This window comes from Petromyzon marinus, unplaced genomic scaffold (genome assembly GCF_048934315.1).
Source record: "Petromyzon marinus isolate PM22_M1 ecotype Great Lakes invasive population unplaced genomic scaffold, UKy_Petmar_22M1.pri1.0 PM_G_Scaffold_32, whole genome shotgun sequence".
Taxonomy (NCBI): Eukaryota; Metazoa; Chordata; class Hyperoartia; order Petromyzontiformes; family Petromyzontidae; genus Petromyzon; species Petromyzon marinus.
In genome coordinates, this window is record NW_027422895.1 from 2,076,412 (window position 1) to 2,089,216 (window position 12,805).

The 12,805-nt window shown below is 52.2% G+C and overlaps 1 protein-coding gene across 1 annotated transcript in view; it reads right to left on the reverse strand.

The window, feature by feature from the left end:
* Positions 1–6,583: 6,583 nt before the first annotated feature.
* Positions 6,584–12,805, reverse strand: part of LOC142915516 (mutS protein homolog 4-like) — a 32,579-nt gene continuing 26,357 nt past the window's right edge. The window contains exons 18-20 of the mRNA XM_076061273.1: positions 11,962–12,090; positions 11,617–11,872; positions 6,584–8,376 (exon numbers count right to left, since the gene is read on the reverse strand). Of these exons, the coding sequence (XP_075917388.1) occupies positions 8,207–8,376; positions 11,617–11,872; positions 11,962–12,090 (555 nt within the window). The 3' untranslated portion in view covers positions 6,584–8,206. The remainder of the gene's footprint in view (positions 8,377–11,616; positions 11,873–11,961; positions 12,091–12,805) is intronic.

Genomic DNA, 12,805 nt, shown 5'->3' on the forward strand with positions numbered 1-12,805 from the left:
GCTACAAAAGTTTGGGGTACCACTACTTGAAAAATATACTGTACCATTGAAATTAGTTTAATGTTTAGTTCGATTTAGAACATCTTTCCAATGGTTGCTTAATTTGAAACCATCTTCTCGGTTGAAATTGTGTCTGTGTTTGTAGATCTGAATTGCCTCGTGAACAAATCTCTGATAAAAACCCGTGGGTTTGCAAAGAACCTTGGTATCGGAGAAAATTATATCGTGATCACCCACAGCGTTGTAACAGTGATCAGCCACGGCAGAAGAATTTGTTTTGCCGTGTTTCAAATCTGATTTGTGCTCGCGAATTCGGTCAGAGACATGTCGCTTTGTCTCCCCGATATAGCAATCACCGCAGGTACAACTCAATTTGTAAACCCCGGGGTACTGTAAGTCAGGAATGACATCCTTCACGGATGGGATCAGATCACGAATTTTGTGTACTGTATTGAACCGGACCTGGATCTTGTGTTTGTTTAGAATTTTGGAAATCTTTTTAGTAACGCCTGCTATATATGGTAGTGTGATGGTTTTGACCGGAGTATCAAGTGGTTGTTTCTGTATGGAGGGAGAAACAGCTTGGCGGATGGTACGGTCAGAGTAACCATTCCTTTTGAGGGCCAGGTGTACATGTTTTAATTCACTGGTCAGGTGGTGTTGGTCCGAAATGCAATGAGCCCTATGGTATAAAGTTTGATGAGAGAATTCTTTTGGGCTGGGTGGTGGTGGGAATCAGGTTTCAAGTAGGAATCTGTGTGGGTGGGTTTCCTGTAGACAGAATGCCCCAATGAGCCATCAGGTCTCCTCTCAAACAGAACATCTAAGAATGGTAGCTTGTCATCTTTCTCCACTTCCATGGTGAATTTGATGGCGGGATGTTTGGAATTGATGTGGTGTAGGAAAAGGTTCAGAGCTGGGAGGCCATCTGGCCAAATGACAAAAGTGTCATCCACATATCTCTTCCACAGGGAAGGTCTGAGGGTGGAAGTCTGGATGGCATCTGATTCAAATTTCTCCATGAAAATATTGACTATCACTGGTGATAAGGGGGATCCCATGGGGGTACCCTCATTTTGTTTGTAGAAGGAGCCATTCCAAGTAAAGTAGGTATTGTTGAGGCAGTGCCTAACCAGTGCAGATGTGTCGGGGTCTAGTCCATGTTGGACCATATTTTCAATTATTTCAATGGTATCAGGTACTGGGACCTTGGTGAACAAAGAGACCACATCGAAGCTGACAAGGATATCGTCAGGGGACAGTACAACGTCTTTAACCATGGAGACCAATTAGGCTGAGTCAAGTACTGCTGAGGTGGTCTTGCCAGTGAAAGGCAGCAAGGTATCTGACAGAAAACGGGCTAGTCTATAGGTAGGGGAGTTGGTCGTGGATACGATGGGTCGTAATGGGGTGCCTTCTTTATGAATCTTGGGAAGAACATAGAATCTAGGGGGTCTTGCAGCAGAACGTTTTAGGGAGGGACGTTTAGTTGGGTCGATTAGGGAGGTCGAACTTGCGATGATCTTGTTAGTTTTTATCGCTAGGCTATTAGTAGGGTCATTTTTTTATTTTTGAGTAACTTCCATCGTTGAGCAGAATCTGGATTTTGTTGTTGTATGAATCTTTATCCATAATAACATTAGCGTTGCCTTTATCGGCTGAGAGGATGACTATATCACTTCTGTTTTTTAAATTCGCGAGTTCAGAGCGTTCATTTTTGCTGATGTTACTAATGGGTTTCTTAGCATTCTTAAGAATAGTGGCTATTTCAGCTCTCGCAACGTCTGCTTGGATGTGTCCTACGCCTTTGAGGGCTACATCGACCTGAGAGATGATATCATCTACTGGTATGTGTTTTGGGGTGACAGCAAAATTTAGTCCCCTAGCCAGTACTGTTTTCAGAATGTCCGAAATCGGGGTGCTACTCTGATTAATGACGATTTTGTTAACATCTAGTTTTGTTATATGTGGAACTGGGTTCTTCTTTGATAGGTGGTTGAATTTAGAAATCAGGTTAGCTTTACATTTGACTAACAGTGACTCAGCAGAAGAAGCAGTCATGTTGTCTACGTGATTCCAATCAGAAGGTGACATTTTTTGTGTTAACATTAAATGAGCTTGTAGGAGAGGCCTGTCTAAAGTATCGAGGTCAAATCGGAGTAGCCTTATCCTCTCTGAGATTAAAGATAGGCTGGCCTTAAGCAGAATCTGTTTAGAATTCGGAGAAGATACAGCAGCAGAAGTGAGTGTGAAAGCGATGGGTATTACCTTGTGATCGCGGCATCTTTTGAGGAAGGTCAGCGTCTCGATGAGTTGCGGCTTCTTGTCCCGTTGTCTGTTAAAAGCTCTAACAGATAGGTGAAAACTCTCCCCATAGAGGTTATCAATTCTAGATTTAAAGCTTTCGTGACTGCTAGGATCCATACTCTTTGGTTCTATTGGGTAAAGTCACGTAGGTGAAAATAAAATAACAAAAAAATTAACAAAAAATCACGTTTCGGCCACAACACAAGTGGCCTTCATCAGGTGAAGGGACGAGACTGTCAGGAGGACAACGCTGGAGTGGAAGAAGCCACGCTCAGATCACGACCTTTAAGCTGTGTGAGAAGAAAAACACCAAGCGCCTTGACAAAGGAATTAGCATATAATTTAGCATTGAAATGGCTCATTGAAATAGCTAAGTTAAAGTATACACATCCGCAGAGTTACCCCTTGACAAAGGAATTAGCATAGAATTTAGCATTGAAATAGCTGAGTGATTAGCTAGTAACTGGTCACATAAATAGCTATGTTAAAGTTAGAGCATATACATTCACCGAGGCACCTAGTACACATCAAACAGGAGAATTTAGCGAAACACAACCACGCTCAGACAGCGGACCTTTAAACTGTGTGCGAGCAAACAAGGTGTTCTTAAGAATGCTAAGAAACCCATTAGTAACATCAGCAAAAATGAACGCTCTGAACTCGCGAATTAAAAAAAACAGAAGTGATATAGTCATCCTCTCAGCCGATAAAGGCAACGCTACTGTTATTATGGATAAAGATTCATACAACAACAAAATCCAGAATCTGCTCAACGATGGAAGTTACTCAAAAATAAAAAAATGACCCTACTAATAGCCTAGCAATAAAAACCAACAAGATCATCACAAGTTCGACCTCCCTAATCGACCCAACTAAACGTCCCTCCCTAAAACCTTCTGCTGCAAGACCCCCTAGATTCTATGGTCTTCCCATGATTCATAAAGAAGGCACCCCACTTCGACCCATCGTATCCACGATCAACTCCCCTACCTATAGACTAGCCCGTTTTCTGTCAGATACCTTGCTGCCTTTCACTGGCAAGACCACCTCAGCAGTACTTAACTCAGCCCAATTGGTCTCTATGGTCAAAGACGTTGTACTGTCCCCTGATGATATCCTTGTCAGCTTCGATGTGGTCTCTTTGTTCACCAAGGTCCCAGTACCTGACACCATTGAAATAATTGAAAATTTGGTCCAACATGGACTAGACCCGACACACCTGCACTGGTTAGGCACTGCCTCAACAATACCTACTTTACTTGGAATGGCTCCTTCTACAAACAAAATGAGGGTACCCCCATGGGATCCCCCTTATCACCAGTGATAGCCAATATTTTCATGGAGAAATTTGAATCAGACGCCATCCAGACTTCCACCCTCAGACCTTCTCTGTGGAAGAGATGTGTGGATGACACTTTGGAGAAAGATGACAAGCTACCATTCTTAGATGTTCTGTTTGAGAGGAGACTTGATGGTTCATTGGGGCATTCTGTCTACAGTTAACCCACCCACACAGATTCCTACTTGAAACCTGATTCCCACCACCACCCAGCCCAAAAGAATTCTCTCATCAAAACTTTATACCATAGGGCTCATTGCATTTCAGACCAACACCACCTGACCAGTGAATTAAAACACGTACACCTGGCCCTCAAAAGGAATGGTTAGTCCGACCGTACCATCCGCCAAGCTGTCTCTCCCTCCATACAGAAACAACCACTTGATACTCCGGTCAAAACCATCACACTTCCATATATAGCAGGCGTTACTAAAAAGATTTCCAAAATTCTAAACATACACAAGATCCAGGTCCGGTTCAATACAGTACACAAAATTCGTGATCTGATCCCATCCGTGAAGGATGTCATTCCTGATTTACAGTACCCCGGGGTTTACAAATTGAGTTGTACCTGCAGTGATTGCTATATCGGTGAGACAAAGCGACATGCCTCTGACCGAATTCGCGAGCACAAATCAGATTTGAAACACGGTAAAACGAATTCTTCTGCCGTGGCTGATCACTGTTACAACGCTGTGGGGGGTCACAATATAATTTTCTCCGATACCAAGGTTCTTTGCAAACCCACGGGCTTTTATCAGAGATTTGTTCATGAAGCAATTCAGATCTACAAACACAGACACAATTTCAACCGAGAGGATGGTTTCAAATTAAGCAACCATTGGAAAGATTTTCTAAATCGAACTAAACATTAAACTAATTTCAATGGTACAGTATACTTTTTCAAGTAGTGGTACACCAAACTTTCGCAGCTCTTATAAATTCCCTTCTCACACCATCAATAGGTAAACTCCCCCCCCCCCCCGCGCCAAACGGCAAGTCCACCGGCACGTACACCACCTCTTTCCGAAAATCCGCCAATCAAATGCTAATTTTTATGCTAATTTCTTTGTCAGAACACCTTGTTTGCTCGCACACAGTTTAAAGGTCCGCTGTCTGAGCGTGGTTGTGTTTCGCTAAATTCTCCTGTTTGATGAGTACTAGGTGCCTCGGTGAATGTATATGCTCTAACTTTAACATAGCTATTTCTGTGACCAGTTACAAGCTAATCACTCAGCTATTTCAATGCTAAATTCCATGCAAATTCCTTTGTCAAGGGGTACCTCTGCGGATGTGTATACTTTAACTTAGCTATTTCAATGAGCCATTTCAATTATATGCTAATTCCTTTGTCAAACCCACCCACACAGATTGTCAAGGCGCTTTGTGTTTTTCTTCTCACACAGCTTAAAGGTCGTGATCTAAGCGTGGCTTCTCCCACTCCAGCGCTGTCCTCCAGACAGTCTCGTCCCTTCACCTGATGAAGGCCGCTTGTGTTGTGGCCGAAACGTCGTGATTTTTTGTTATTTTCAACTACGTGACTTTACCCAATAGAACCAAGAGTATGGATCCTAGCAGTCACGAAAGCTTTAAATCTAGAATGCATTTAATAACCCAACTTGTTTCTGTGATACTGTGCAAGCCCAGAGTTAATAAATATTCGTCAGGGCGCTTTGTCCGAGCTGTGTGTGTGTGGCGCTGACCCCTGACCCCTGGGGGTCAGGGGTGACCAGCACAGAGGGCACGGCACGGAGCCACAGCAATTCCACCACAGCTGTTGACGACCACGCCTTGTTCAACACCACACACACGTGACTTCCTCCTCATGCACCTAGCCTGGCACAGCAGTACAACACGCACACGTCACCTGCTGGGTCTGTCACGTGACTTCATGCAACTAGCCTGGCACAGCAGTACAACACACGGCACCTGCTGGGTCTGTCTCTGTCACCTCCTGGTGCACCTAGCCTGGCACAGCAGTACAACACACACGCCACCTGCTGGGTCTGTCTCTGTGACCTCATGCACCTAGCCTGGCACAGCAGTACAACCCATGGCACCTGCTGGGTCTGTCTCTGTGACCTCATGTACCTAGCCTGGCACAGCAGTACAACCCATGGCACCTGCTGGGTCTGTCTCTGTGACCTCCTCATGCACCTAGCCTGGCACAGCAGTCAACACACGTCACCTGCTGGGTCTGTCTCTGTGACCTCGTGCACCTAGCCTGGCACAGCACTACAACCCACGGCACCTGCTGGGTCTGTCTCAGTGACCTCATACACCTAGCCTGGCACAGCAGTACAACCCATGGCACCTGCTGGGTCTGTATCTGTGACCTCATGCACCTAGCCTGGCACAGCAGTACAACCCCGGCACCTGCTGGGTCTGTCTCAGTGACCTCATGCATCTAGGCTGGCTGATTTTAACGACACAACATTTATATATTTACGCCATCTAAACCAACAAAACCTCTATTACGGACTCAGTCACTCACTCGGCACTCACTCACTCAGCCAGTCACTCACTCAGCCAGTCACTCACTCAGCCAGTCACCCACTCAGCCAGTGACTCACTCAGCCAGTCATTCACTCAGCCAGTCACTCACTCACTCAGCCAGTCACTCAGCCAGTGACTCACTCACTCAGCCAGTCACCCACTCAGCCAGTCACTCACTCACTCAGCCAGTGACTCACTCAGCCAGTCACTCACTCACTCAGCCAGTCACTCAGCCAGTCACTCTGCCAGTCACTCACTCAGCCACTCACTCACTCAGCCAATCACTCACTCACTCAACCACTCACTCACTCACTCAGCCAGTCACTCACTCAGCCAGTCACTCACTCACTCAGCCAGTGACTCACTCACTCAGCCAGTGACTCACTCAGGAGCTCAGCTGCTCACTCAGTCGCTTGCTCACGAAATTACTCAATCACTGAGCCAGTTTGACAGTAAACTTTATGTTTATATATCCAACAACACAGCACGAAATAACATCATCGTCTGGCTAATCAGGACCTCCGTCAGCCTACCCCACACCACACAATGGTACCCACATGCTTACCCCTCCACCGTGGTGGTGGTGGTGCTGGAATTGGTGGTGGTGGTGGTAGCATTGGTGGTGTTGGATCGTGGTGGTGTTGGTGGTGTCGTTCAGTGGGTGTTAGCGGTGGTGGTGTTGGTGGTGGTGTCGTTCAGTGGGTGTTAGCGGTGGTGGTGTTGGTGGTGGTGTCGTTCAGTGGGCGTTAGCGGTGGTGGTGTTAGTGGTGGTGTCGTTCAGTGGGTGTTAGCGGTTGTGGTGATGGTGTCGTTCAGTGGGTGTTAGCGGTGGTGGTGTTGGTGGTGGTGTCGTTCAGTGGGTGTTAGCGGTGTTGGTGGTGGTGTCGTTCAGTGGGTGTTAGCGGTGGTGGTGTTGGTGGTGGTGTCGTTCAGTGGGTGTTAGCGGTGGTGGTGGTGTTGGTGGTGTCGTTCAGTGGGTGTTAGCGGTGGTGGTGGTGGTGTCGTTCAGTGGGTGTTAGCGGTGGTGGTGGTGTTTATGGTGGTGTTGGTGGTGGTGTCGTTCAGTGGGTGTTAGCGGTGGTGGTGGTGTTGGTGGTGTCGTTCAGTGGGTGTTAGCGGTGGTGGTGTCATTCAGTGGGTGTTAGCGGTGGTGGTGGTGTTGGTGGTGGTGTTGGTGGTGGTGTCGTTCAATGGGTGTTAGCGGTGGTGGTGGTGTTGGTGGTGTCATTCAGTGGGTGTTAGCGGTGGTGGTGGTGGTGTCGTTCAGTGGGTGTTAGCGGTGGTGGTGGTGTTGGTGGTGGTGTCGTTCAGTGGGTGTTAGCGGTGGTGGTGTTGGTGGTAGTGTCGTTCAGTGGGGGTTAGTGGTGGTGGTGTTGGTGGTGGTGTCGTTCAGTGTGTGTTAGCGGTGGTGGTGGTGTTGGTGGTGGTGTCGTTCAGTGGGTGTTAGCGGTGGTGGTGGTGTTGGTGGTCGTGTCCTTCAGTGGGTGTTAGCGGTGGTGGTGGTGGTGTCGTTCAGTGGGTGTTAGCGGTGGTGGTGGTGTCGTTCAGTGGGTGTTAGCGGTGGTGGTGGTGTTGGTGGTCGTGTCCTTCAGTGGGTGTTAGCGGTGGTGGTGGTGGTGTCGTTCAGTGGGTGTTAGCGGTGGTGGTGGTGGTGTTGGTGGTGGTGTCGTTCAGTGGGTGTTAGCGGTGGTGGTGGTGGTGGTGTCGTTCAGTGGGTGTTAGCGGTGTTAGCGTTGGTGGTGTTGGTGGTGGTGTCGTTCAGTGTGTGTTAGCGGTGGTAGTGGTGGTGGTGGTGTCGTTCAGTGGGTGTTAGCGGTGGTGTTGGTGGTGGTGTCGTTCAGTGGGTGTTAGCGGTGGTGGTGTTGGTGGCGGTGTCACTCAGTGGGTGTTAGCGGTGGTGGTGTTGGTGGTGGTGTCGTTCAGTGGATGTTAGCGGTGGTAGTGGTGGTGGTGGTGGCGGCGTCGTTCAGTGGGTGTTAGTGGTGTTGGTGGTGGTGTCGTTCAGTGGGTGTTAGCGGTGGTGGTGTTGGTGGTGGTGTTGTTCAGTGGGTGTTAGCGGTGGCGTCAGCAATGTGCTCCAGCTCGTCGAGGTACCGCTGTCTCAGCGACCCCAGGTACGTGGCCAGGCTGGCTCCGTCCAGCCGCGAGTGTCGCGCCGCCTGGCCCAGCCGCGTCGCGAGGCGGTGGACGGCCGCTCGGCGCAGCACGGGCGCGGAGTCGGCCTGACGCTCCATCTGGGGGGGGTCGCGGAGGGGTCACGGGGGGGGGGTCACGGGCGGGTCGCGGGGGGGTCGCGGCAGGGGTGTCGGCGGGGGTCAGCGTTGTTACCGCCGATCCGAGCCAGCAGCCCCGTGGCGTCGCGCAGCAGGGAGGGCGGCAGCGATGACAGCGTGGCCATCTCCAGACCTGGACGCGGGGCACGCGGAGGGGGAGGGGGAGGGGGGGTGGGAGGGGGAGGGTGGTGGCCGTGAGACGCCGACCGCGTCGCGGAAGGCGACGGCTTCTTCTTCACGATGTTTGAGGCGCCAGCGGCCTCGGCAGGGCCGTCCCCACTTTGTGCCGCAATGAGTTTTTCCGGGCCGAGGGGTTTCCCCCCTCCCACTACCGGGACCTCGCGGAAATGCTCGGCAAATCTGAAAACCTGTTCCCTGGGGGTCGGAGATCGGGTCACCGTTCTTTCCCCCAATGATGGTAATTGGTTGTGGCGCCGCAGGTTACTTTCTTGATGGGAGTTAAAGAGCGATTTGTGATCGCGGGCCACTGATGCAGACTCCATCTCCTCGGCAACCCGCGACCGCCACCCATCCTTGCGGCGCCTCGCGGCTCTCCGAACCTCCGAGCGAGGGCTGCGGTAAGCCTCCTCATTCTCCGCCGTGGGATTCTGTAGCCGATGACAGTGGGCCTGTCGCCATCCTGAACATCTCCTCTGTCAGCCAGGGTCTCTGGGGAGGTCTGGACCACGTACCCAAAGCAGCCATTTCAGCTGCATGAGTCACAGTCCCAAACCTCGCCCATTTACCCTCGACATCAGGAGGAGTGGGGGACGATGCCAATCCCAGCCGGCAGAGCATGCCACTAAGGGTTTGAATGGGGTCCTGGATGTACACCCACCACCGGAGTGGAAGAATTGCAGGTGCATCTTACAGATTACAAGTCGATGGTCAGAGGGCAGATCAGCTCCACGGAAGGTCCTGGTGTTAGGGACATGGGCTCGCATCCGCTGGTCCGTCACTATGTAGTCCAGCAGATGTTCTTGCTTGGACCCGGCATGCATCCATGATGTTGTGTGGATGCACCGATGCCGGAACAACGTGTTGGTATTTACAAGCCCATGGGCTGCACAAAAATGTAGCAGCCTCCTGCCGTTGTTATTGAGCTGGTCTGGCCCATTCCTTCCAATCACTCCAGACCAGGTGCATCATGACCAACTCGGGCATTCACCCAACAAGATGACTATCCCGAGGGGCCACTTTAGCTCGCACCTGTGACAGGAGGTCATAGAAGGCATCCGACTCATCGGCCTTGCCTGGATCCCTCCACGGATGTTCGTCTTCGGTGGGGGCATAAGTAACCACGACCACCACTCCTCACATCCGGTTGTTGGGAAGGCGAGCCCAAAGTAGCCTGGGGCTTACAGCTTCCCACACCTCACCACCACGCTCCCACGCCCCCTTCATTCTTTTGTTTAGAAGAAGAGCCACTCCCTGTTGTTTGGCAGTCTCCTGCCGTGAGAAGAGGACTGTCCACCCCTCATGGTGGTAGGAGCCAGAGCCGGTCTACCGGACCTCCTGAATACCACAGAGATCCAGGCGGTACCGGTCCAGCTCCCGACAGAGGAGTGGCAGCCTCTCCTCCGCAGTGAGCGTTCGAACATTCCACGTGGCCACCCGTAGTGGTTTTTCGTTGTTTCTGGAGGAGCCCCGAGGGTAGATATTCAGTCTCCTGGCTCTGCCAAATGGGGTTTGGTCAGGAGACGTCATAGACGCCTGTCCCCCCGGGGCCTCCGGCACAAGCTTATTAGTTACATATTTCGGTTTAACTCGTGGTTTCGTGGTAATTAATTGAAGGTGGAAGGGTTACCAGCCCCTCGCACCTGTTCAGAGCCCCCGTTTAGCCCCTGTGGTAGACACATTTGCCATGAGGGGAGGAGCCAATCAAAATTGGATCTCCCCCCAAAGCACTGTCCACGACAGAGTTGCCTGTCCGGCACCGCGAGGAGGTAGGGGGTTGTTTTGCCGGACCACACACACACACATGTACACACACACACACACGTACACACACACACACGTACACAACAACAACAACAACCGCCATTCGCCACTAAGTGGCGGTGACGTCACCACGATGCTTGTGCCAGGCTATGTGCACCGTGAGGCCACGTGAAGTGTCGAACGCCCGCTGGCAGGAGGTCACTGGGCAGACCCAGGTGCCACGGGTCAACTGACTGAGATGACTGGCTGATGCACCACCTGTGCCCCCTACTGTGCCAACCTGCTGTGCTTTAGACACCCGGCGCTCCGCTCGTTGTTCTGAGCATCGGTCCTCCGCCCTCCGTTGTTGTTGGAGGGCGACTGCCTCCAACTGCCCAGTAGCATCCTTCACGAGCCTCCTCCACAGAGGCCGATCTTGACACCGCTGGTACCAGTCATCGGCAAGTCCACTCAGCTCCACGTCCTCCTGTACCACATCACTCCATCTCTTCTCTAGCCCGTGCCGCGCCTGCTTAGCCCCCTCAATCCGGCCAAGGGAGGGAATGACCGTGGCCGAGAAGACCTGAAGCTTAGTGCGGAGCGACAGACCAGGTAGCTTCCACACAGCGTTACGCAACTGATGAAAAGATATTGCCGCTCGACTGATTCGGAGTGAGACCTCTGCTGTTAAACTGGAGCCAGTCATAAGCACACTGCCCAGGTATGGGAAACTCTCCACTCTCTCCACAACTGCCCCATCACCGATTAGGAGTTGTGGGGGTGTAGTGTCCAATGGTACAAAATACCCAGGCAGGTGCTTAGTTTTGGTGGGGCTGATGGTAAGGCCCCACCTCTTAGTGGCACGCTCCAGTCTCAGCAGCAGCGTCTCCAACTCCTCCTCTGACTGAGCAGCTATTACCAAATCATCAGCATACATAACGTGGTTGAGCAATAGGGAGCCATCCCTTGACCGCACCCGGGCATCGATTAGCCTCCCATTATATCTGTACCATATGGAGATTCCCCCGGTACAGCTATTGAAGGCTTCACGAACTACGTGGTCAAAATAGATGTTAAATAATGTGGGAGCCAGAGGACATCCCTGTCGCACCCCAAGGTGTACAGGGAATGGCTCTGACTCCCGGCCACGTAGTTTTACCCGGGCCCGCTCACCATCATGAAGGTCCTTAATGATCGTGAGCAGAGGGTCAGGTACTCCAAAAGCACGAAGAACACACACACGTACACATACACACACGTACACACACACACGCGTAGTACCGTAGTGCGTGTCCGGCGTGTGCCCCTGCACCAGCTTGTACGTGCACGTCACACGTGGCACCGTCCGCGAGTCGTCGGCACCAGCGGCTTTACCGTCACGACGGCCGGCCCAGGGCAGCTGCTGCTGCTGCTGCAGCTGCTGCTGCTGCTGCTGCTGATTGCGCGACTCCACCAGGAAGTGGCTGTTGGAGACGTTGGGGTAGAGGGTAGAGAGGTGGCTCAGCTCCAGGTGGTGGGTGGCGAAGATGGTGAACGTCTGGGGGGGGGGGGGAGACACACAGGGGTGGTGAGGGTGGTGAGGGTGGTGAGTGTGAGTGGTGAGTGTGAGTGGTGAGTGGTCACCACCTTGCGCTGCAGGAGACACTCACAGACCGAGTGACAGATCCCCAGGGCCTCGTGGACCCCGGTGCCCCTCCCGAGCTCATCGATGATCACCAGAGAGCGGTCGGTGGCTGTGCGAACTATGTAGTTCACCTGGGGTCATGGGGGTCACCGGGGGTCACCCACCCACTCACCCACACACACACCCACCCACTCACCAACTCACTCACTCACCCACCCACTCACCCACCCACTCACCCACCCAACCACTCACCCACCCACTCACTCACCCACCCACCCACTCACCCACCCACTCACCCACCCAAACCACTCACCCACTCACTCACTCACCCACCCACTCACCCACCCACTCACCCACCCAACCACTCACCCACCCTCTCACTCAACCACCCACTCACCCACTCACTCACCCACCCAACCACTCACCCACCCACCCACCCACTCACACACCCACTCACCAACACACTCACCCACCTACCCAACCACTCACCCACCCACTCACCCACCCAACCACTCACCCACCCACTCACCCACCCACTCACTCACACACCCACTCACCCACTCAATCACACACCCACCCACCCACTCACCCACCCACTCACACACCAGCCCACCCACCCACTCACCCACCCTCTCACTCACCCACCCACTCACCCACCCACTCACACACCCACTAACCCACCCACTCACCCACCCACTAACCAACCCACTCACCCACCTACCCAACCACTCACCCACCCACTCACCCACCCAACCACTCACCCACCCACTCACTCACCCACTCACACACCCACCCACCCACTCACCCACCCTCTCACTCAACCACCCACTCACTCTCTCACACACC